The following is a 25,662-nucleotide window of genomic DNA, read 5'->3' on the forward strand; positions in this document are numbered from 1 at the left end:
CGGGCGTGCGGTGGCAGGAGATCATAATAGCAGGAGCAGAGCAGGAGCAGAGCGGCATAGGGGAACGGCTTGGGAGGTGCACACTGTAACCGGAAGTCAGACACCGGTCAACTTCTAGTGTTACAAAGTGCACCTCCCAAGCCGTTCCCCTACGCTGCTCTGCTCCTGCTATTATGATCTATTAGCCGCCTCCGCCACCGCACGCCCGCTGTCTTCTTATCTTCATTCACCTGCAGACTTGGGGACCTGTCCTGCCGCCGCCACCGCACTCCCACCCGCTGTCCATCTTCAACCATCTGCAGATGTGGGACCTCTCCTGCCGCCTCCGTACACTTCGTCCTCCGCTGACATGGGACCTCTCCTGAAACATGTTAAAAAAAATTTAATACATCAATTCTAAGATGCACCCCAATTTCAGACATGTGAAAATCGGAAAAAAAGGTGCGTCTTAGAATTGAGGAAATAGGGTATATATATATATATATATATATATATATATATATATATATATATATATATATATATATACACACTGTATATATATATCTATATATAAAATTGAAAGTTTGGTTGTGTGTGGGTTTGTGCACATGCTGTGATTACCCTGCAGGGTGGGGTGACGTCAGCAACACGGCTATGCTCACCCTCACAGCCTCCTCACACCGCGCCAGAGGCCGTGCACCCACACCGTCCTGACCTGCCTCAGCCAAAGCCGCCTCACCTGCAGCACATACACAAAAAAGACAACAACACCTCCCCCCTCACCCAAACTACCCCGGCGCGCCTCAGACAAACCCGGCACTTCTCACCTCTCCGTCACACAACCTCCCCAGCCACTGCATCAGCAAAACTAACCCCCCCACCGCCCTTACCCAAACCCAGCCGCTCCACAACCTCCCCAGATGCCCCATCAGCACAACTACCCCCCCCCACCTCACCCAAACATGGCCGCTCCGCAACCTCCCCAGCCCACCCCATCAGCACAACTACCCCCCCCCCCGCCTCACCCAAACCCCGGCCGCACCGCAATGTCCCCAGCCACCGAATCAGCACAACTACAACCCCCCCTGCCTCACCCAAATCTGTCTCTTCTCACCTCACACGTGCCGCCAGTGACTCTGCTCCGCAACCTCCCCCAGCCACCCCATCAGCAAAACTACCCCCCCCTCACCCACCCCCTCCCCTGCCTCACCCATCCCTGCAGTCACTGCCTCCCACCCAGTCACTGCCTCCTACCGAAAATCACTGCCTCCCACCTCCCAACCACCCAGTCACTGCCTCCCACCTCCCACCAAGTCACTGCATCCCACCCTCCCACCCAGTCACTGCATCCCACCCTCCAACACACCCACCCCTGTCACTGCCACCCACCCTCCCAATCACTGACACCCACCCACCCAATCACTGCCACCCACCCAGTCACTGTCTCCCACCCAGTCACTGCACACCCACCCAGTCACTGCCACCCACCCAGTCCACTGCCACCCTATCACTGCCTCCCACCCACCTTGTCACTAAGTCACTGCCAAGTCACTTGCATCCCAACCCTCCCACCCAGTCACTGCCAAAGTCACTGCCTCCCTGCCTCCCACCCAGTCACTGCCTAAGGTCACTGCCTAGTGTCACTGCCTAAGTCACTGCCTCCAACCCACCCACCCAGTCACTGCCGCCCACCCTCCCACCCAGTCACTGCCTCCCACCCAGTCACTGCCTCCCACCCCTCCACCCAGTCACTGCCTCCTACCCATTCACTGCCTCCCACCCTCCCATCCAGTCACTGCCTCCCACCCTCCCATCCAGTCACTAACTCCCACCCACCCCCACCCAACCTATCACTGCTAAAGTCACTGCAAAAGTCACTGCCTCCACCCACTGCCTCCCACCCACCCAGTCACTGCCTCCCACCCACCCAGTCACTGCCCCCCACCCACACCCAGTCACTGCCTCCCACCCACCCAGTCACTGCCACCCAGTCACTGCCTCCACCCACCCAGTCACTGCCACCCACCCAGGTCACTGCCTCCCACCCACTCCAGTCACTGCCTCCCACCCAGTCACTGCCTCCCACCCACTCAGTCACCGCCTCCCACCCTCACACCCACTCAGTCACCGCCTCTCACACTCACCCAGTCACCCAGTCACCACCTCACAGTCACCCAGTCACCGCCTCACATAGTCACTGCCTCACAATGTCACCGCCTCACAAGTCACCGCCTCACAAGTCACCGCCTCACAAGTCACCGCCTCACACCATCCCACCCATCCAGTCACCGCCTCACATAGTCACCGCCTCACAAAGTCACCGCCTCACAAGTCACCGTCTCACAATGTCACCGCCTCACACCCTCCCACCCACCCAGTTATTGCCTCCCACCCTCCCCACCCATCCACACAGTCACCGCCTCACACCCTCCCACCCAGTCACCGCCCTTACATCCTCCCACCCACCCAGTCACCGCCTCACTAATCACCGCCTCACAAGCCACCGCTTCACAAGTCACTGCCTTACACCCACCCACCGCCTCACAAGTCACCGCCTCACAAAGTCACCGCCTCACAACCACCCACCCACCGCCTCACACCCACCCACTCACATCACCCAGTCACCTCGCCTCACACCCAACCACCCCACCCAGTCACCGCCTCACACCCAGTCACTGCCTCACACCCACCCACCCAGTCACTGCCTCACACCCACCCACCCAGTCACCGCTCACACCCACCCACCCAGTCACCACCTCACACCCACCCACCCAGTCACCACCTTCGCAACCTCCCACCCTGTCACTGCCTCACAAAGTCACCGCCTCACACCCCTCCCACCAACCCAGTCACCACCTCACACCCCTCCCACCCATCCAGTCACCACCTCACACCCTCCCACCCACCCAGTCACCGCCTCACAACCTCCCACCCACCCAGTCACCGCATCACAACCTTTCCACCCACCCAGTCACCGCCTCACAACCTCCCACCCACCCAGTCACCGCCTCACACCCTCCCACCCACCGCCTGACAAGTCACCGCCTCACAAAGTCACCGCCACACAAGTCACCACCTCACATGTCACCGCCTCACAATGTCACCGCCTCACATCCTCCCACCCCCACCCAGTTTATCGCCTCACATCCTCCCACCCACCCAGTCACCGCCTTACAAGGTCACCGCCTCACCAACTCCCACCCACCCAGTCACCGCCTCACAAGTCCACCGCCTCACAAAGTCACCGCCCTCACACCCTCCCAATCACCCAGTCACCGCCTCACAAGTCACCGCCTCACACCCACCCACCCAGTCACCGCCTCACAAGTCACCGCCTCACAAAGTCACGGCCCTCACACCCACCCACCCACCGCCTCACACCCACCCACTCACCCAGTCACCGCCTCACACCCAACCACCCACCCAGTCACCGCCTCACGAAGTCACTGCCCTCACACCCACCCACCGCCTCACACTCACTCACCCAGTCACCGCCTCACACCCACCCACCCAGTCACCGCCTCACACCCACCCCAGTCACCCAGTCACCGCCTCACCAACCACTCACCCAGTCACCGCCTCACAAAGTCACCGCCTCCCAACCTCCCACCCAGTCACCGCCTCACAACCTCCACCCAGTCACCATCTCCACACCCTCCCACCCAGTCACCCAGGTCACTGTCTCCCAAGTCACAAACCACCCAGTCACAGGGGTTGAGACTAACTGTTATTGTGTTACTATGATATTAGAAAACACAAGAGGAGGAAAGGAGTCAGTGTGGAGGTGGGAGGGTAGAAAGCAGCTGTCAGAATGAAGCAGGTCAATTTTCCATGAATTCCACAGCTGTGAGAAGTGAGTTAGGCAGTCAGCCAGAGAGAGAGAGAGAGAGCGGGAGAAAGGAAAAGTGAGAGATGAAGAAAAGGGAGTCGGAAAGAAGGAGAGAGAAAGAAAGGGAGATTGTGAAGGAGAGAGGAGGAATAGACTGAGAATGAGAGAGAAGAGGGGAGAAGGAAGAAAGGAGAAAATAGAGAATAATGTAAGCTAGAGACAGATCTGGGGGACCAGTTACTGCTCACATATGGGGGTCGTGCAGGAATTTTTATCTGAGTATTTTCGGTCTGCTGTCTGTATGGGGACAGGACAATGACACAGACTACAGGTGTGAACTAATGTAAAAGGTTCAAGTCAATTTAGTTTTTTATATTCGCACGTTAAAATAGGATTTTTAACATTATTATTATTAGTAGTATTATTAGCATTCAACTCATAAACAAGCATTCTTAAATAAATAATGCTAAATAAAAATCCAGGCAAAACTTGTCAAATCTCAATAAAGTCACCAAATTATTTCAAACCTCCAGGTGTATTTGGAGTCCCCGTTCACGATGCCAGGAAAGAATGCCAATTTCACAACATTTTCACTTGGCTATTATGTGCGAATGTTTCACTGTTTCCCAGAGACACCCAAAAGACATCCAGAGATAGTGAATGACACAGCCATCCAGTGACATCCTGACCATGGCATTTGTGTCTCTAGGGAAGGACAGGAGAGGAGGATTATGGATACACAATTCCCAGTGACACATAGTGACTCTGCGAAGGTCACATGAAACTAACACTGGGACTTGAACAATCATACCACTTAAAGACAGTGCTATTAGCAATGGATCACACCTTCTCCTATCCCTATATATATATATATATATATATATATATATATATATATATATATATATATATATATATATATATATATATATATATATATATATATACATACATACTGTACATACATACACACACTATGTGAGAGTGAGGAGACAGATCTTGTGTAAATCGAAGCAGCTGCTATACGCCACAAATATTTTTGAATCTCTGGGTGTGGCCCGTAATCCCAGAAATACTGGAAAAAAGACAAAAATGAGGTGGGGGTGGGGGGGGGGGGGGAAGCAAGGGGAGTAGTGCAAGGGGACAGAGGAGAATAAGAGAGAGTGGGACAGGCATATAGCAAAAGAGACCCAGAGGCTGAGACAGAGAAGTCAGTAAGTATTGCTGTGTGATTCCTATATACAAACTGCATCAAAGCTCGGATATAGACAGAAAGAGAGAGGGGGGGGGGGGGGAGAGAGAGATGGGATGGATGGAGGGGGGGGGGAGAGAGAGATGGGATGGATGGAGGGGGGAGAGAGATGGGATGGATGGAGGAGGAGAGAGGGAGAGTGGAGATGAAAGACAGAGGCTGCAGAAAGGAGAGAAGCAGAAGACAGGAGAGAGGATTGTAGAGAGGCGAGATGTAGAGAAAGCCAACACAGAAATAATGAAGGGAAATGATGAGGAGAGGCAAATACCAGAGAGAAAAACAGAGAGAATGTCACAGAGCAGGGATGGAGGGAGAAAAGTAGGGTTAAGACATACTGTAGCAAAGCAGAAAACGGTGTGTGAATAAAAAGAGGGGGGGAGTAAAAGGCAGAGGGAACGTAGATACGAGACAGAATCCAAAATAAAATAGAAAGGAGAAAATATTGAGCTACAGCAGCGGTGCGCAAACTGGGGGGCGAGATTGTCTGCGGGGAGCGTGGAGTTTACAGAGGCCCCGCGCACTTCACGAAGGCATTTAAATTAAGTGACGGGGAAGCGGCGAAGGCCTCTAAGCTGTACTTACCTTGGCTCAGACGGCTTCTGGAGACGCGTCGCCATGGCAATGTGGCGTCAAATGACTCCGCGAGGTCATGTGACGTCACGTTGCCATGGTAACGGGACGTCATGACGCCCAGATGCCGGAGCCGAGGTAAGAGGAGCTGTGGGGCACAGAGAGGGGAACAGACGGCAGGGGGGCCCAGGGAAAAAAGATTGACAGCACATAGAAAAAACACTACAGCAGTGTTTATTTAACCTTATGTTGATTTAAGAAACCCCATAATTATATTGTGAAATTGTAAGGAACACCCTCTCTAATAGCGTGTCTGAGATCAGATGCATTGTAAGGATCCCCAACCCTCTCTAATAGCACGTCTGAGATCAGATGCATTGTAAGGAACCCCAACCCTCTCTAATAGCGTGTCTGAGATCAGATGCATTGTAAGGAACCCCAACCCTCTCTAATAGCGCGTCTGGGATCAGAACATTGTGAGGAACCCCAACCCTCTCTAATAGCGCGTCTGAGATCAGATGCATTGTAAGGAACCCCAACCCTCTCTAATAGCGCGTCTGTGATCAGATGCATTGTGAGGAACCCCAACCCTCTCTAATATCGCGTCTGAGATCAGATGCATTGTAAGGAACCCCAACCCTCTCTAATAGCGCATCTGTGATCAGATGCATTGTGAGGAACCCCAACCCTCTCTAATAGCGCATCTGTGATCAGATGCATTGTGAGGAACCCCAACCCTCTCTAATAGCGCGTCTGTGATCAGATGCATTGTGAGGAACCCCAACCCTCTCTAATAGCGCGTCTGAGATCAGATGCATTGTGAGGTACCCCAACCCTCTCTAATAGCGCGTCTGAGATCAGATGCATTGTGAGGAACCCCAACCCTCTCTAATAGCATGTCTGAGATCAGATGCATTGTGAGGAACCCCCAACCCTCTCTAATAGCACGTCTGAGATCAGATGCATTGTAAGGAACCCCAACCCTCTCTAATAGCGCGTCTGTGATCAGATGCTTTGTGAGGAACCCCAACCCTCTCTAATAGCGCGTCTGAGATCAGATACATTGTGAGGAACCCCAACCCTCTCTAATAGCACGCCTGAGATCAGATGCATTGTAAGGAACTCCAACCCTCTCTAATAGCTCGTCTGAGATCAGATGCATTGTAAGGAACCCCAACCCTCTCTAATAGCGCGTCTGAGATCAGATGCATTGTAAGGAACCCCAACCCTCTCTAATAGCACGTCTGAGATCAGATGCATTGTAAGGAACCCCAACCCTCTCTAATAGCGCGTCTGTGATCAGATGCATTGTAAGGAACCCCAACCCTCTAATAGCGCGTCTGTGATCAGATGCATTGTAAGGAACCCCAACCCTCTCTAATAGCGCGCCTGAGATCAGATGCATTGTAAGGAACCCCAACCTCTCTAATAGCGCATCTGAGATCAGATGCATTGTATGGAACCCCAACCCTCTCTAATAGCGCGTCTGAGATCAGATGCATTGTATGGAACCCCAACCCTCTCTAATAGCGCGTCTGAGATCAGATTAATTGTCAATTCTTATGTATTTGGTACAATTTTGAAATCATGTGAAAATACCAGGCCAACAAGGGTGGGGGGCCGTGATGGTCCTTTCTTCCATGTAGTAACAAAGGAGGGAGAGGGAATAGATGGTATTCTTTTTACTGGACCAACAAGTCGTTGATGTGTTACAAGCTTTCTTTGGGTCCTTCATCAGGTATGGCAAAACTACAGAAAATAAATATTATATACAGAGTATGTAAGAGGGAAATCTGGTTGCAATGGATATTGAGAGGAACTGGGAAATAAGAGCAGGTAGAAACAGGTGAAAATTAACAGTAAAGAAAAGGCTTTTCTTTACTCTATTGAAATGCAAAAGCGGCCAAGACAGTAAGGAGACGAGACGGGGAAGTGGAATGGGACAAGACAGTGTCCCGAAAGGAAACCCTTTAGGGATGCCCATGGAACCCCTGTTGAAAATCTCTAAGCTACAGTAGTGCTTGATCCAGTCCTCACTCTCTCCCTCTTTCTCCTGCAGGCATGCTGGGATTAGCTTCACGTTTTCTGTTCTTCTTACTGCTGAACATCGCTCTTGTCGGTGAGTCTAACGCAGGCTTTGGGTTTGGTGACTAAATGTGAGGCCTCCAAAAAGGCAGGAAGAGAGCAGATAAATACGAGTTCAACTGAGCTATCACTCTCCGGACAGGTGAACCCTCACATACAGGCCCATTTCTTCAAGTCCCTATTCCCCAGAAGGTTTGCCAGGTGTCCGGTATTGAACTGGACGATCCTGTATTTGGACACTCTGTCCAGCAAAAAATGAGAGGTACTGTAATACTGGACATGTATGTGTCCGGTATTTTCCTCCCTGGACATAGTGACCTGACGCACCTTTCACCATTGAGTCCAGTATTTTTGGAGAAGCCACGTGGCAACCCTATTCCCCAGGAAGTCGCCCGGAAGCAGCATGCAAAATGACACAGTAAAAATCTGGCATTTTCACTGTATTCATTAACAGCTCTGCATAAAAATCCCCCGACATGCGACCTTGGAGAGAGGGAAACGAGAGAGAGAGAGAGAGAGGGGGAATGAGAGAGAGGGGGGATGACAAAGAGGGAAGGAGAGCGATAGATCGATGCACATACAATGGGGGGAAAAAGACACTAAATTAAACACAGCGCAAAATATTCAAATTAAACACAGCGCAAAATATTCAAATTAAACACAGCGCAAAATATTCAAATTAAACACAGCGCTAAATATTCAAATTAAACACAGCGCAAAATATTCAAATAAAGAGTATTTGTAATTCCTGGATCTGTAATTCTTTAGAGATTTCTATAAATGACATATGCCGTTTTTTTTGCAGCCGTGCCGGCGGAGGGGGGTGTGATCAGCAGGAGGGATGTCGGTGAGTGCACATATAATCGTACAATGTTAGTCATACAATATGTATATAGTAATGGCAGTAAGCACTGTGCAATATTGAGAGAGGGGGGAATATAGTGTAATGGGGGGGGGCGTGCAGACAGGGGGGATACCATTTGAAATGTGGGGGTGGGGTGCAGGGAAAGGGGAGATACAGTGTGAGCCGTGAGGGGTGGGGAGACTGACTGGGGATGTATGTATGTATATCTTTATTTATATATAGCGCTTCCCAGCAGTAATACACATGATATACAGTAATAATATAACACATAAAGAAAGCATAGAGCCTTAGGCAAAGCGTGGCATGACCGCAAGGCCCAGGCTCACCCAACCCCCACCTTTTCCTCCTGCCCCCTCCCTCCCCTCTTGGTCAACGGCGACACCCCAGAGGGGGCAAGGGGCCTGCTGGAGGAGTTAAAGGCAGGAAGTGAGGGGCGGGGAGATCATGCCGCACCCCTCTCTGTGCATTCTCAGTGTCTGTCCCGGGTGCAGGAGCTCTGTTACCAGCTCCAGACTAGGGCCTGTTCCCAGGACGGAGGCGGGCTGCAGCAGCAGTTGCCCTGCGTTTTGGGCGGAGAGGGGGTGGAAGCGAGGCTCTGTCGGAGCACTCCAGGTGATCGAGGATCTGCGGGGCTAAGGTTGCCCTGACATTAGGCTCCCTGCTCCCCCCACCCCACCACCCCCCCCCCCCCATCATCCTAGATATCTCTTGCATCCCCTCCCCTGTTGTGGCTTGGACAGATGAGGGGGGAATGGGGGTGTGAACTCCATGGGACCCCCCCCCTACTTTTATTGGCAGGGATGTGTCATCCAATGGGTCTCCTCAGAGGAGGGAGCAATTGACGACTAAGCTGGAGCTAGGCTAGTACCCTGTTCGCCGCCGGAGGGGAACCTGGTGACCACGTGACATGCGTGTTAGGCACCTAGAGGGGCCTGTCCTCAGCATGCCTGCAGTGGCCATAGTAAGAAGACTTCTGCACCAAGGTGTTACAGAATCGGTGCAGGGGTAGGAGCGCAGCTCCGTAGGTTAAAGGGGCAGAAGCACAGTTTAACCCCTTTTAGAGCCAGCGGTCTGTAATAATAGATTTGGAACAGTCTCAGTGAGACTGCAGCTTTAACTAAGTCTGTACGTTAAATCCACCTAATTTTCGGTGACCGTGCAGTTAAAGTCTGATCAGATTAATTTAGCTCGCAGGACAGAGATCAGCGGTGGTAGGACAGACAGCAATTTGCCTTTCACAAGTTTAATCTTTCATATGGGATTTCAGCAATAGTGCAGTTTAATTCACTGCTCCATATCGGCCGCAACCACTGTGGTGGGGTCAATTCTTGCCTGGTTGGAGCCGTGGCTGCTTTAGGCCTCGGCCATGCTCCCTGCTGGCGTGCTGAGGCACGCTGAGGCGCAGGGAAAGCGGGTGCTTTCCCTGGCCTTGCGGTTGCTTACCGCACGCACTGTCAGCAGCCGTCAGGGGGCGGGCCGGGGGCGGGCCAGTGACGTCACGGAGCTGGTTCACCCTCATTGGGCGAACCGCTCACGTGACCGGCCTGTCGCGCCGGCAAGCGGGGGAATTTAAAATTCCCCTAAGACCTGCGCTTCCACAAGCGCGCGGAAACGCAGGTGAGCCCCTACTAAAGCCGCTCTAATTGCGGCTGTAGGGGCTCAGTGCTGAGTGGGAGCGCGCGTCAGCACGCTTCCGCCAGCAAGCGCTAAACATGGCCAAGGCCTTAGGGGGGGGGGCAGTGTTCACTCCTCCTGCCCCTACGGTTGTCCTGGCTGAAGCCAGGATGGTTTCTGATGTTGGCTTGAGAAGGCAGGGCTCATTGTGTTTGAGTGCGTGGGGCCTATAGCATCTTGCAACTGAAGACGAGTTCACTTAGCGGCCAGGGCGATGCCAAGCTTTAGGTCGACGTCCAGGAGGAGCCTTGTATAGTACTGCCAAGTGTGTGGCGTGTGGATTACCTTACATGCGGCCGCATGTCCATTGGACAGTGGAGTCATGGATCGACTCTGCCCAAGAGAGTGGGGACCCGAGCAAAACGGACAGATCTGCCCCAGAAAATCCTGCAGAACCTGATGTGCCTCTTCCCTATACCAGTCAACCTGGATTGGCGGAAGTGCGCAAACCCATGTGTTTCACCCCAGAAGAGAGGAGCAATGCCATATCTATGCCTATGGTTCCTGAGATGCCTCTAGAGTCCCTTTTCGGTGGCACCGCTGGAGGGCAACGCTATCCTGGAAGTGATTGAGGATCCACCAGAGGTTCCGCAGGTGGTGGAACCTGAGGGCCTGATTGATGTGGTTTGCTCTGTTGCTATCGGAGCTCGTGTGGCTTCTAGTGATTTCAAAAATGGAATGCCTTCTCTCCCTTCCATAGGAAAATGCCCGGTGGCTGCTGTGTTTACCCAGCCGCTCCGGAGTCTGGAGAAACCCGACCAGAGGAAGTCCCATGGCAGCATGGATTTGCTGCAGGATGGTCCCCAGAAGTTGGTATGACACGAATGGTGTCACGAATGGTGTCACGAATGGTGCGGGGCCCTATAATCTCTCAAGTGGAAAATTGGACCTATATATAGGGTGACCAGATGTCCCGGTTTAGCCGGGACAGTCCTGTTTTTTACGGCTCTGTCCCGACTTTTTGGGGTTCTGTCCCGGTTTTTCAATCCCGTTGGCCGCGCATGTGCGATCGGCACTTGATAACCGCACATACACGATTGCTGGTTGCTCATGCGCGACCAGCAAACGCCGATCGCGCATGCGAACGAGTAGCCGGCAAGTGCCGATCACACATACGTGGCCGGCAAGCGCTCTTCGCGCATGCGCAGCCAGCGAGTGCCAACTGCGCATGTGGGACATGTCCCAGTTTTTGCCGGGACAAACATGGTCATCCTACCTATACAGGGCACACTAAGGAAGAAGATGATTGTTTATTTTTCAGTGACGATGTACAGTTGAACAAGGTTATGGCTGAGCTTCCCAAAGTGGAGCTATTACTCTGGGTCCTGCCCAGAGCTCTGATGGGCCGTAAACAAACCCGGCTGAGTTAGGCTGTTCACATGATTCGGGATCCGGTCAAGGACACCTGGGGTTATGAGTACCCCTATGTGCCTGGAGATTCTATGGATATAGTAGACATGTTCAGGAAACATTGGTTACAATGTAAAGCTAGGGCTCACATTTCTCAGTGTGGGCATGCCCTGCGTGCAGAAAATCCAGGTGGATTCACTATGTGGAAGTAATTGATGGCAAGGGTGGTTTGGTTAGGAAGCCGATCCAGCCCATTACTGGTAGCCCTGTGTGTTACTACTCACCTATGCGCTAGTGAGTGTCTGATCCCATCTGAGTCAGATGTCACTACAGTAATGATTATTCTCACTTTGGTTTCATGTGTACTACACTACCGTCTTCGGGACCGGAGATATACTGTGTTCTGCTCCTACTGCCATGTACCCCACATCCATTACATTATGGGATGTGGTAATATAATAGAGTACGCATTTGCTGTACAATCAATGTGTATATAGTGCAGATACCTGGATAAGGTTAGGTGCTCAAGTTTGAATATGCTCCTGTGTAAAAGTATTACATGTTATTACAGATTGTGTGTATATATATTTATATATTATATAATACATATTTATTTTGGCATTATTGATGTGTGTGTATATGCAATGTTGGGGTCAACATTGGGTTTAGCTAGGGGAGAATGTAACCCGTGCTCTAAAGCGTTACTTGTACTATATGGTTAGCGTGTACCGGGCCCCATCATGTTGTCATGGGATCATGACATCACAGAGAGTATATAAGGGGAGGGGAAAGTTCGAGGTTAGGTTCCAGGAGGTTGAGTGGAGAAGCCTGAGGGAGAGTGGATAAGTAACGTTTATAAAGTGATAGTACAGACCAGAACCCCCTGTTTATTATGTTATAGATAGGGAACGTACCCTTTAAGTTAGGATCCCAGAAGAAAACTCAGGGAGTCCAATATAAGCTTTGAAGTGTGAAAGTGACATGCCACAGGGGACCTCCGTAACGAGGACTCCTGGGTGCTGGTGGATCGGATCTAACCATTAACAGTCCTCTCAGGGTCACTTGTACAGGGCCCGCTAGGAGCCCCAATGGGTATAGCGTTACTGAGATACTGAGGGGTATCCCAAACAGAAATGGAAGGTGGCCCGGGTCTCAGAACAGGTAAGCAACTAAGAGACGTACCTCCCTCTGAGTGTTGAGTGGGCGTTCATGGAAGCACAAAGTATCGATAACAATAAAGAAACTGCACAGCGTTGTATAGAGTTTGGTGTGCGGTCCCCGTGTCTGGGGACCTGAATAAAAGACTGTTGTATGACAAACGTTCCTGGCGCCCATTATTCTACAACCTTGCTACCTCATCGCCCAGCCGCCTGTATCCAGCCTGAGTCAGGGTAACCCACATGGAGTAGCCATACATAACACATCGATGTAATCTCACCAGAAGCCGGGCAGGGAGGTTACATGTGTGCGGAGACAGCGGGTACACTGTGAAATGTGGGGGAGGGGGGTGCAGGGAGAGGGAGTACAGTGTAAGATGTGGGGGGGGGGTGAAGTGAGAAGGAGTACAGTGTAAGATGTGGGGGGGGGTGAAGTGAGAGGGAGTACAGTGTAAGATGTGGGGGGGGGGTGAAGTGAGAGGGAGTACAGTGTGAAATGTGGGGGGGGGTGAAGTGAGAGGGAGTACAGTGTAAGATGGGTGGGGTGAAGTGAGAGGGAGTACAGTGTAAGATGTGGGGGGGGGTGAAGTGAGAGGGAGTACAGTGTGAAATGTGGGGGAGGGGGGTGAAGTGAGAGGGAGTACAGTGTAAGATGTGGGGGGGGGGTGAAGTGAGAGGTAGTACAGTGTGAAATGTGGGGGAGGGGGTGAAGTAAGAGGGAGTACAGTGTAAGATGTGGGGGGGGGGTGAAGTGAGAGGGAGTACAGTGTGAAATGTGGGGGAGGGGGGTGAAGTGAGAGGTAGAACAGTGTGAAATGTGGGGGAGGGGGGTGAAGTGAGAGGGAGTACAGTGTGAAATGTGGGGGAGGGGGTGAAGTGAGAGGGAGTACAGTGTGAAATGTGGGGGAGGGGGGTGAAGTGAGAGGGAGTACAGTGTAAGATGTGGGGGGGGGGTGCAGGGAGAGGGAGTACAGTGTAAGATGTGGGGAGGCGGATGCAGGGAGAGGGGGATACAGTGTAAGATGTGGGGGGAGGGGTGAAGTGAGAGGGAGTACAGTGTAAGATGTGGGGAGGCAGATGCAGGGAGAGGGGGATACAGTGTGAGATGTGGGGGGGGGGTGCAGGGAGAGGGAGTATAGTGTAAGATGTGGGGAGGCGGATGCAGGGAGAGGGGGATACAGTGTGAGATGTGGGGGGGTGCAGGGTGAGGGAGTACAGTGTAAGATGTGGGGAGGCGGATGCAGGGAGAGGGGGATACAGTGTGAGATGTGGGGGAGGGGTGCAGGGAGAGGGATACAGTGTGAAATGTAGGGTGTGGTGGTGCACAGAGAGGGGGTGTAGTATGAGATGTGGGGAGATGCAAGGAAAGGGGGTACAGTGTGAGATGAGTGGGATATGCAGGGAGATAGGATACAGTGTGAGATGAGTGGGATATGCAGGGAGATAGGGTACAGTGTGAGATGAGTGGGATATGCAGGGAGATAGGGTACAGTGTGAGATGAGTGGGATATGCAGGAAGATAGGGTACAGTGTGAGATGAGTGGGATATGCAGGGAGATAGGGTACAGTGTGAGATGAGTGGGATATGCAGGGAGATAGGGTACAGTGTGAGATGAGTGGGATATGCAGGGAGATAGGGTACAGTGTGAGATAAGTGGGATATGCAGGGAGATGGGGTACAGTGTGAGATGAGTGGGATATGCAGGGAGATAGGGTACAGTGTGAGATGAGTGGGATATGCAGGGAGATAGGGTACAGTGTGAGATAAGTGGGATATGCAGGGAGATGGGGTACAGTGTGAGATGAGTGGGATATGCAGGGAGATGTGGTACAGTGTGAGATGAGTGGGATATGCAGGGAGATGGGGTACAGTGTGAGATGAGTGGGATATGCAGGGATATGCAGGGAGATGGGGTACAGTGTGAGATGAGTGGGATATGCAGGGATATGCAGGGAGATGGGGTACAGTGTGAGATGTGGGGGTATGCAGGAAAAGCGGGTACAGTGTGAGATGTAAGATGTGGAGGTAAGCAGATAGAAGAGGGTACAGTGTGAGATGTAAGATGTGGAGGTAAGCAGATAGAAGAGGGTACAGTGTGAGATGTGGGGGTGTGCAGGGAAAGGGGTACAGTGCAAGAGGTTTGGGGGTGCAGGAAGAGGGGTAATATGCTGTGAGATGTGGGGGTATGCAGGTAGAGGGAGATACATTGTGAGATGTGGGGGGTATGCAGGAAGAGTGGGTACAGTGTGAGATGTGGAGGGTATGCAGAGAGGAGAGGGTACAGTGTGAGATGTGGAGGGTATGCAGAGAGAAGAGGGTACAATGTGAGATGTGGGGGGGGGGCAGTGCAGGGAGAGGGGGATATCGAGTGAGATGTGGGGTTATGCAGGGAAAGGGGGTACAGTGTAAAAGATTTTTGGGGGTGCAGAAAGAGGGGGATACAGTGTGAGATGTGGGGGTTATGCAGAGAGAAGTGTGTACAGTGTAAGATGGGGTGGGGGTGCAAAGAGAGGGGGTACTTGGTAAGATGTGCGGATACAGGGAGAGGGGGTACAGTGTGAGATATAGGGGCAGTGCAGGGAGAGGGGAAATATGGAGTGGTATGTGGGGGTATGCAGGGAAAGGGGGTACAGTGTAAGAGGTTTTGTGGGGTGCAGGAAGAGGGGGATGAAGTGTGAGATGGGGTATGCAGGAAAAGGGTTTACAGTGTGAGATATGGAGGGGGTATGCAGGGAGAGGGGGTACAGTGAGATGGGGGTGGTGCAAAGAGAGGGCATACTTGGTAAGATGTGCGGGTGCAGGGAGGGGGTACACTGTGAGTTATGAGGGGCAGTGCAGGGAGAGGGGGGTTATAGAGTGGTATGTGGGGGTAAGAAGGGAAAGGGGTACAGTGTAAGAGGTTTTAGAGGTGCAGGGAGAGAGGGATACAGTGTGAGATGTGGGGGTATGCAGGGAGAGGGAGATACCGTGTTAGATGTGGGGGGAATGCAGAGAAAATAGGGTACATTGTAAGATGGTGGATATACAGTGTGAGGTGTGGGGGAAGGATGTGCAGGAAGAGAAGGGTAGATGTGAAAGGAAGGAGTGTAAGGAGAGGGGGGATACTATGTGAGATGCACAGACCCTGTGGTTGTCAGACGATCTAGCCTCTGCCTTGTTTCCTTTGGTATTTGTCACCGCCCTGTGGACACAGCTGGGATTACAGTCACTGAGGCAGAGTGACAGCTGTATGTACAGAGAGCTGTTTATCCACATTGAGAGATAGCTATGCATTGTACAGCTGTACATAGCAAGAGATAGCGGTGAGATATAGATATATCTCCTACAGTAGAAGATTGCTGTGCTATACACAGTGACAGATAGCTATGTAACTTACAATGGCAGATTGCATTGTCTCTTGCAGTGACAGATAGCTGTGTCTCTTGCAGTGACAGATAGCTGTGTCTCTTGCAGTGACAGATAGCTGTGTCTCTTGCAGTGACAGATAGCTGTGTAGGAAGGCAGCAGGCTTTATCTGTGAGGCGTGCTGCTGAATGTGACATTTATTTGGGTTTCAGATGATGGAGGGTCCGACACCACAAATCAGGGTGCAGGTGAGTGTGTGAGTGTGTGTAAGTGCATATGTCAGTATATGTGCATGTGTATGTGCGTTTGCATGCAGTGTGTATATGCATGTGCATGAGGGAGTGTGTGTATGATTTGAACAGCATATAAACGTGTGTGTTAGTATGTTTCACATCTTGTATTAGCTTTACTGTTTGTCTCATATGTTACTTTTCTGTCACAGGTGTGTGTGTGATGCTCACTGTCACATTGTATGTCTGTGTGTTGTTCTCTCACATCACTGTGTCTGTGTAGAATCTCACTTGAGTGTAATTCCATTGTACTGTACAATTGTATGTGTAACCACATGTCACTGTTTTGAGTCTGTGTGTTTCATGGTGTAACAATTGTGTGTGTGTTCCAATGTGTCACAGTTATGTCTGTGTGTGTGTATTACAATGTGACACTTTTATGTCTTCGTTACAATGTGTCACACTTGTGTGTGTTACAATGTGCCACAGTTGTGTGTTACAATGTGCCACAGTTGTGTGTTCGTGTGTCTTACAGTATATCACAGGTGTGTTTGTACGTGTGTGTTACAAGTTGTCATAGTTGTGTGTGTGAGATTGTGTTACAATATGTAACATGTGTGTGTCTGTATGTGTTACAATGTCACAGTTGTGTGTGTGCATGTTACAATGTGTCCAAGTGGTGTCTGTGTTACAATGTGCCACAGCTGTGCTTGTGTGTCTATGTGTTAAAATGTATCACAGGTGTGTATGTGTGTATGTGCTACAGTGTGTTACAGTGTTACAGTTTGTATATGTGTGTTACAAGTTAGCACAGTTGTATGTGTGAGTGTTTTATAATATATAACAGTTGTGTATCTGCGTGTGTAACAATGGCATAGCACTGAGTGTGTCACAGAAACAAGTCCCACTGAAATACCAGCACTGCGTGTGTCACAGAAACATGTCCCACTGAAATACCAGCACTGCGTGTGTCACAGAAACATGTCCCACTGAAACACCAGCACTGGGTGTGTCACAGAAACATGTCCCACTGAAATACCAGTACTGAGTGTGTCACAGAAACATGTCCCACTGAAATACCAGCACTGCGTGTGTCACAGAAACATGTCCCACTGAAATACCAGCACTGAGTGTGTCACAGAAACATGTCCCACTGAAATACCAGCACTGTGTGTGTCACAGAAACATGTCCCACTGAAATACCAGCACTGAGTCTGTCACAGAAACAAGTCCCACTGAAACACCAGCACTGCGTGTGTCACAGAAACAAGTCCCACTGAAATACCAGCACTGAGTGTGTCACAGAAACATGTCCCACTGAAATACCAGCACTGCGTGTGTCACAGAAACATGTCCCACTAAAATACCAGCACTGCGTGTGTCACAGAAACATGTCCCACTGAAATACCACCACTGCGTGTGTCACAGAAACAAGTTCCACTGGAATACCACCACTGCGTGTGTCACAGAAACAAGTCCCACTGAAATACCAGCACTGAGTGTGTCACAGAAACATGTCCCACTGAAATACCACCACTGCGTGTGTCACAGAAACATGTCTCACTAAAATACCACCACTGCGTGTGTCACAGAAACAAGTCCCACTGAAATACCACCACTGCGTGTGTCACAGAAACAAGTCCCACTGAAATACCAGCACTGAGTGTGTCACAGAAACATGTCCCACTGAAATACCACCACTGCGTGTCACAGAAACATGTCCCACTAAAATATCAGCACTGCGTGTGTCACAGAAACATGTCTCCACTAAAATACCAGCACTGCGTGTGTCACAGAAACATGTCCCACTGAAATACCAGCACAGCGTGTGTCACAGAAACATGTCCCACTGAAATACCAGCACTGAGTGTGTCACAGAAACATGTCCCACTGAAATACCAGCACTGCGTGTGTCACAGAAACATGTCCCACTGAAATACCACCACTGCGTGTCACAGAAACATGTCCCACTAAAATATCAGCACTGCGTGTGTCACAGAAACATGTCCCACTAAAATACCAGCACTGCGTGTGTCACAGAAACAAGTCCCACTGGAATACCACCACTGCGTGTGTCACAGAAACAAGTCCCACTGAAATACCAGCACTGAGTGTGTCACAGAAACATGTCCCACTGAAATACCACCACTGCGTGTGTCACAGAAACATGTCTCACTAAAATACCACCACTGCGTGTGTCACAGAAACAAGTCCCACTGAAATACCACCACTGCGTGTGTCACAGAAACAAGTTCCACTGGAATACCACCACTGCGTGTGTCACAGAAACAAGTCCCACTGAAATACCAGCACTGAGTGTGTCACAGAAACATGTCCCACTGAAATACCACCACTGCGTGTGTCACAGAAACATGTCTCACTAAAATACCACCACTGCGTGTGTCACAGAAACAAGTCCCACTGAAATACCACCACTGCGTGTGTCACAGAAACAAGTCCCACTGAAATACCAGCACTGAGTGTGTCACAGAAACATGTCCCACTGAAATACCACCACTGCGTGTCACAGAAACATGTCCCACTAAAATACCAGCACTGCGTGTGTCACAGAAACATGTCCCACTGAAATACCAGCACAGCGTGTGTCACAGAAACATGTCCCACTGAAATACCAGCACTGAGTGTGTCACAGAAACATGTCCCACTGAAATACCAGCACTGCGTGTGTCACAGAAACATGTCCCACTGAAATACCACCACTGCGTGTCACAGAAACATGTCCCACTAAAATATCAGCACTGCGTGTGTCACAGAAACATGTCCCACTAAAATACCAGCACTGCGTGTGTCACAGAAACAAGTCCCACTGGAATACCACCACTGCGTGTGTCACAGAAACAAGTCCCACTGAAATACCAGCACTGAGTGTGTCACAGAAACATGTCCCACTGAAATACCACCACTGCGTGTGTCACAGAAACATGTCTCACTAAAATACCACCACTGCGTGTGTCACAGAAACAAGTCCCACTAAAATATCAGCACTGCGTGTGTCACAGAAACATGTCCCACTAAAATACCACCACTGCGTGTCACAGAAACATGTCCCACTAAAATATCAGCACTGCGTGTGTCACAGAAACATGTCCCACTAAAATACCAGCACTGCGTGTGTCACAGAAACAAGTCCCACTGGAATACCACCACTGCGTGTGTCACAGAAACAAGTCCCACTGAAATACCAGCACTGAGTGTGTCACAGAAACATGTCCCACTGAAATACCAGCACTGCGTGTGTCACAGAAACATGTCCCACTGAAATACCACCACTGCGTGTGTCACAGAAACATGTCCCACTAAATTACCAGCACTGCGTGTGTCACAGAAACATGTCCCACTAAAATACCAGCACTGCGTGTGTCACAGAAACAAGTCCCACTGGAATACCACCACTGCGTGTGTCACAGAAACAAGTCCCACTGAAATACCAGCACTGAGTGTGTCACAGAAACATGTCCCACTGAAATACCACCACTGCGTGTGTCACAGAAACATGTCTCACTAAAATACCACCACTGCGTGTGTCACAGAAACAAGTCCCACTGAAATACCACCACTGCGTGTGTCACAGAAACAAGTCCCACTGAAATACCAGCACTGCGTGTGTCACAGAAACATGTCTCCACTAAAATACCAGTACTGCGTGTGTCACAGAAACATGTCCCACTGAAATACCAGCACTGCGTGTGTCACAGAAACATGTCCCACTGAAATACCAGCACTGAGTGTGTCACAGAAACATGTCCCACTGAAATACCAGCACTGCGTGTGTCACAGAAACATGTCCCACTGAAATACCACCACTGCGTGTCACAGAAACATGTCCCACTAAAATATCAGCACTGCGTGTGTCACAGAAACATGTCCCACTAAATTACCAGCACTGCGTGTGTCACAGAAACATGTCCCACTAAAATACCAGCACTGCGTGTGTCACAGAAACATGTTCCACTAAATACCAGCACAGAGTGTGTCACAGAAACATGTCCCACTGAAATACCAGTACTGTGTGTGTCACAGAAACATGTCCCACTGAAATACCACCACTGCGTGTGTCAGAGAAACATGTCCCACTGAAATACCAGCACTGCGTGTGTCACAGAAACAAGTCCCACTGAAATACCTGCACTGAGTGTGTCACAGAAACATGTCCCACTGAAATACCACCACTGCGTGTGTCACAGAAACATGTCCCACTGAAATACCAGCACTGTGTGTGTCACAGAAACATGTCCCACTGAAATACCACCACTGCGTGTGTCACAGAAACATGTCCCACTGAAATACCAGCACTGAGTGTGTCACAGAAACATGTCCCACTGAAATACCAGCACTGCGTGTGTCACAGAAACATGTCCCACTGAAATACCAGCACTGTGTGTGTCACAGAAACATGTCCCACTGAAATACCACCACTGCGTGTGTCACAGAAACATGTCCACTGAAACACCAGCACTGCATGTGTCACAGAAACATGTCCCACTGAAATACCAGCATTGAGTGTGTCACAGAAACATGTCCCACAGAAATACCAGCACTGAGTGTGTCACAGAAACAAGTCCCACTGAAATACCAGCACTGAGTGTGTCACAGAAACAAGTCCCACTGAAATACCACCACTGCGTGTGTCACAGAAACAAGTCCCACTGAAATACCTGCACTGTGTGTGTCACAGAAACATGTCCCACTGAAATACCAGCACTGAGTGTGTCACAGAAACAAGTCCCACTGAAATCAACAGGATTTCTTCCTTTGATAAATATGGTGCAGAGTTTTTTCCTCACAATTACACCAGATTTACCTTGATACATATGCCATGTGTGTCTGTGTCATTAACATTGTGCATTTGTGTTACAGATAACCTTGATAGTGATATAACACCAGGCCCAGGAGGTGAGTATACTGCCAGGGCCGGAGACACAGGAACTGTGTGTGTGCATGTGTCTGTGTGTTCATGAGTGTGTGCATGCGTGTGTATAAATAGGACATAAAGAAATTCACAGGGGAAGTGTTGATGTCGGTATCGCTCCCAATTTGGCATTAACTGTAATTCAAGATAATGCATTGACGCTTAGTGATTCCCAGCCTAGAAGAAAAAAATAACATTCAGCATCTCATTCTCTTTCTCTCCCTCTCTCATCTTTTCACCTTTCCCTTCTCCCTATCTGCCTATTTCTGTCTCTTTCATTGTATGTCTCTCCCCCTTCCTCCCCCCTGCATATTCCCCGTCCCTGCCTCCCCCTCAGACTGTAAGGAAGTTCAGTATCCCTGCACCCGTGTTTATTCTGTGCAGAAACCAGTCAAGCAGTGTATCAGCAACCTGTGTGTGACCAGGTAACATGAACCGTGTGCAGGGCCCCCCGAGGCAAAGCCACATCCTGCCCTGGGTCTTCCCAAAGGAGAGTGACATCACCAGATCCCACTCCAGGTCTCCCCGAGGCAGAGGGACATCCCCAGCACCTGCCCAGTTTTTCCCGAGGCTGAGTAACATCCCCAGCTCATGCCCCTGATCTCCCCGAGGCAGAGTGACAGCCCCATCTCCTGCCCCAGGTCTCCCTGAGGCAGAGTGACATTCCCAGGTCTCCCGAGACAGAGTAACATCCCCAGCTCCTGCCCCAGGTCTCCCTGAGGTAGAGTGACATTCCCAGGTCTCCCTGAGGCAGAGTGACAGGCCCAGCTCCTGCCCCAGGTCTCCCTGAGGTAGAGTGACATTCCCAGGTCTCCCCGAGGCAGAGTGACAGGCCCAGCTCCTGCCCCAGGTCTCCCTGAGGTAGAGTGACATTCCCAGGTCTCCCTGAGGCAGAGTGACAGGCCCAGCTCCTGCCCCAGGTCTCCCTGAGGCAGAGTGACAGGCCCAGCTCCTGCCCCAGGTCTCCCTGAGGCAGAGTGACATTCCCAGGTCTCCCCGAGGCAGAGTGACAGCCCCATCTCCAGCCCCAGGTCTCCCTGAGGCAGAGTGACATTCCCAGGTCTCCCGAGGCAGAGTGACAGGCCCAGCTCCTGTCCCAGGTCTTCCAGAGGCCGAACCACATCCCCAGCTCCTGCCCCAGGTCTCCCTGAGGCAGAGTGACATGCCCAGATCTCCCAGAGGCAGAGTAATATCCCCAGCTCCTACCCCAGGTCAGCCTGAGGCAGAGTAAAATTCCCAGGTCTCCCTGTGGCAGAGGGACATCCCCAGCTCCTGCCCCAGGTCTCCCTGAGGCAGAGTGACATGCCCAGATCTCCCAGAGGCAGAGTAATATCCCCAGCTCCTACCCCAGGTCAGCCTGAGGCAGAGTAAAATTCCCAGGTCTCCCTGTGGCAGAGGGACATCCCCAGCTCCTGCCCCAGGTCTCCCTGAGGCAGAGTGACATGCCCAGATCTCCCAGAGGCAGAGTGACAGGCCCAGCTCCTGTCCCAGGTCTTCCAGAGGCCGAACCACATCCCCAGCTCCTGCCCCAGGTCTCCCTGAGGCAGAGTGACATGCCCAGATCTCCCAGAGGCAGAGTAATATCCCCAGCTCCTACCCCAGGTCAGCCTGAGGCAGAGTAAAATTCCCAGGTCTCCCTGTGGCAGAGGGACATCCCCAGCTCCTGCCCCAGGTCTCCCTGAGGCAGAGTGACATGCCCAGATCTCCCAGAGGCAGAGTGATATCCCCAGCTCCTACCCCAGGTCTCCCTGAGGCAGAGTAAAATTCCCAGGTCACCCCGTGGCAGAGTCACATACCTCCCCAGGTACTAACTCCCATAGGCCATAACAGTGGTTATGTCTTGTTCACCTGCATTAGTCTTCCCCCGCGCCCTTTTACCCCTGAACATTAGGGCCAATGACGGGCTGATACCCCGGCACCCTTTCTGTAAGTCTCCATTCCTTTGCCCTCTCTAACTTTCCATCTTTCTTTTTTTTCTCTCAATTCCTCCCTCTGTTGGCCTTCCCTTGTGCCCCACTTTATCTGCTTCTCATTCTCTTTTCTCTCTTGCTCCCTCCTTTCCCCCCTTCTCTTGCTACCCCCTCTCCCTCTTACTGCCTCCTTCTCTTCCCTCTTTCCCCTCTCTCACGCTCTTTCCTCAGTGTGCGTCGAGTTTATATGGTGAACAAGGAGATCTGCACCCGACTCATGTGTAAGGAGGATGAGGTGTTGCAGGGTGAGTGCTTCCATTGCTGTGTGGTGGGGGGGGGGGGCAGGAGATCTCTCTCCCTGGTCTATCTCTCCCTCTCAATCTCCCTCCCTTCACCCCTCATGTATTCTCTCTCTCTCTCTCTCTCTGACCCACCTCTCCCCCCTTCTTTCCTCCATAGTAATTTTCTCTTCTCCCCCTTCTCCCTCCATAGATGAGAAGTGTCGGCAGCAGGCCGGGCTCCCCCCGAGACGCTTCCCCCAGCCAGAGACCCCCGAAGAGAAACCGACTCCTGACACAGCAGACAACTAACTGGAGCAACCCCTTAATACTGTACCTCCCCCCAATACTGCATCTCCCCAGCAATCTCATCCCAAATGCTGCACCTCCCCCTCGTATTGCACCTCGCTCCCCGAAACTGCACCTCCCCCCTGAACACTGTAACTCCCTCCAAACCCTGAAACTCCCCCATACTGCAGCTCCCCCATACTGCAGTTCCCCCCAATACTGCCCCTTCCCCAAACACTGCACTCCCCCCCCCCCATACTGCAGCTCTCCCTAATACTTCACCTCACCCAAATACTGCACTCCCCCTCACCCCCCAAACACTGCATCTCTCCCAATACTACAGCTCTCCGCTCTATACACCTTCACCCCCAACACTACCCCTCCTCTCTTCTACTCCTATCCTCCCTGCCATATGTGAGTAGGCGGCATTGATGCGTTAACACCTGCTGCCCTAGGGACCTGCAGGGCATTACATCACATGTCATTGTTATGATGGTTCTTAGGCTCAGATCCACAAAGGGGAGCTAAGTTGCAGCACGCCTTCACTCCCATTCATGTGGACACACCCTTGTATGGATCTGGGCTTGAGTGCGTTGCAGCCGTAGTGGGAATAAAAGGGCTGAACCAGCCAGTGCTGACGGGGTAACAATGTGTCCAGGCATTGTCTGCTGGATACAGATGGGCATCTTTATGGCGAAAGCTCAGCTGCCAAGCTCTGTGTAGGAGGAACCTATTGCCTGTTCTCAGTGACTATATCACATAGTATTCCTGTCTATATCTGTGTAACTTTGATTAACCCCGCAACTAAATGGGGAATGTATCTATAAACACCATATAAACCGATTTCCCGCTCCTGAGTGTATCCTTCCGCACTGATAGCACATCTGCCAAGCTAGAGCCCCCTGAATAACACACACTTCAGATTCGGCCATCTTTATTTTTACCTTGGTTAAACTAAGGCTCTTATTCAGTATGCTGTGGAGCCGTTTGCCCGCGCTGGAGAAGATTTTAGTCTCATTCAATGAGTGGATATCACCTCCCCTCGCTCTATACTGAGGGTCTGCACGGTTTCTAGGTACATAACGTACATCTCAACAACCCTCTGATTAATCCCTGTGGGGCCTGAGATACATTGCTCTGCATGGAACTAGGACACAACTTTGAAATGTGTTGCAAGATGCGCTAACAAAAGTGTTACTGATGATATATATACATACTGTGCACACGCACACACACACACACCTACTAATATATAGTGCTCTAGTCCAGAATTTCAAGACTGGATAATTCAGAACTGAACTACAATATAATTCCTACAGAGGGGCCATGTCTACTAAACCGTGCTAAATGTTCAGGTTCCTACAACCTGCTCAGTAGAAGGTGCCGTGTGGCATAGCACTGTTTAGTCAATCTGGGCCTTGGTGGTGCTTAGTGCTGCTTTGTACCAAGACACAAACATCCCTGCCAGGGGGGGCAGGACAGATATGTCAGTTTGCCCCTTGCCCCTTTCGCCCTAGCGGCACCCCTCCTTGCGCTGTGTGCGTGGGTGAACCATCTATATGTAATGATTGTATTGTTTTCTTCTGTTAGGGGGATGGGGGGGGGGGGTGGAGGGGGGTATTTGTGGATCACATGCAAACACAACCCCCCCCTGCAGTTTCACATCCCCCCTACAGCCCCCGCACAAAACAAAATGTGTCAACACAACACACATCCGCACACCTGCTGTGTGCACCTCAGTCCTGCTCCCACACACACAGCTGTGTCTCTACACCTCCAACCTGCACCAACCTCTACTACTTGAGTACTGCTTCATCCACACACACAGCTGTGTCTCTGCTACTCGAGTACTGCTCCATCCATACACACAACTGTGACTCTGCTACTCCAGTACTGCTCAATCCACACACACACAC

At 51.1% G+C, this 25,662-nt stretch overlaps 1 protein-coding gene across 1 annotated transcript; it reads left to right on the forward strand.

Moving 5' to 3' along the window:
- Positions 1 to 4,929: 4,929 nt before the first annotated feature.
- Positions 4,930 to 24,589, forward strand: MFAP5 (microfibril associated protein 5). Its single transcript, XM_075612585.1, has 8 exons — positions 4,930 to 5,025; positions 7,693 to 7,752; positions 8,524 to 8,565; positions 16,323 to 16,358; positions 21,219 to 21,254; positions 21,608 to 21,695; positions 23,412 to 23,485; positions 23,673 to 24,589. Exons 2-8 carry the CDS (start codon positions 7,695 to 7,697, stop codon positions 23,768 to 23,770), a joined length of 432 nt encoding a protein of 143 aa, XP_075468700.1. The 5' UTR covers positions 4,930 to 5,025; positions 7,693 to 7,694; the 3' UTR covers positions 23,771 to 24,589.
- Positions 24,590 to 25,662: the final 1,073 nt, after the last annotated feature.

Source organism: Ascaphus truei, chromosome 8 (assembly GCF_040206685.1).
Source record: "Ascaphus truei isolate aAscTru1 chromosome 8, aAscTru1.hap1, whole genome shotgun sequence".
In the NCBI taxonomy this organism is placed as follows: Eukaryota; Metazoa; Chordata; class Amphibia; order Anura; family Ascaphidae; genus Ascaphus; species Ascaphus truei.

Coding starts and splice junctions, on each gene's coding strand:
- MFAP5 (XM_075612585.1), top strand. CDS start 7,695: ATGCTGGGATTAGCTTCACGTTTTCTGTTCTTCTTACTGCTGAACATC. Junction 7,753..8,523: donor GCTGAACATCGCTCTTGTCG/GTGAGTCTAACG, acceptor TTTTTTTTGCAG/CCGTGCCGGCGGAGGGGGGT. Junction 23,486..23,672: donor GGAGGATGAGGTGTTGCAGG/GTGAGTGCTTCC, acceptor CTCCCTCCATAG/ATGAGAAGTGTCGGCAGCAG.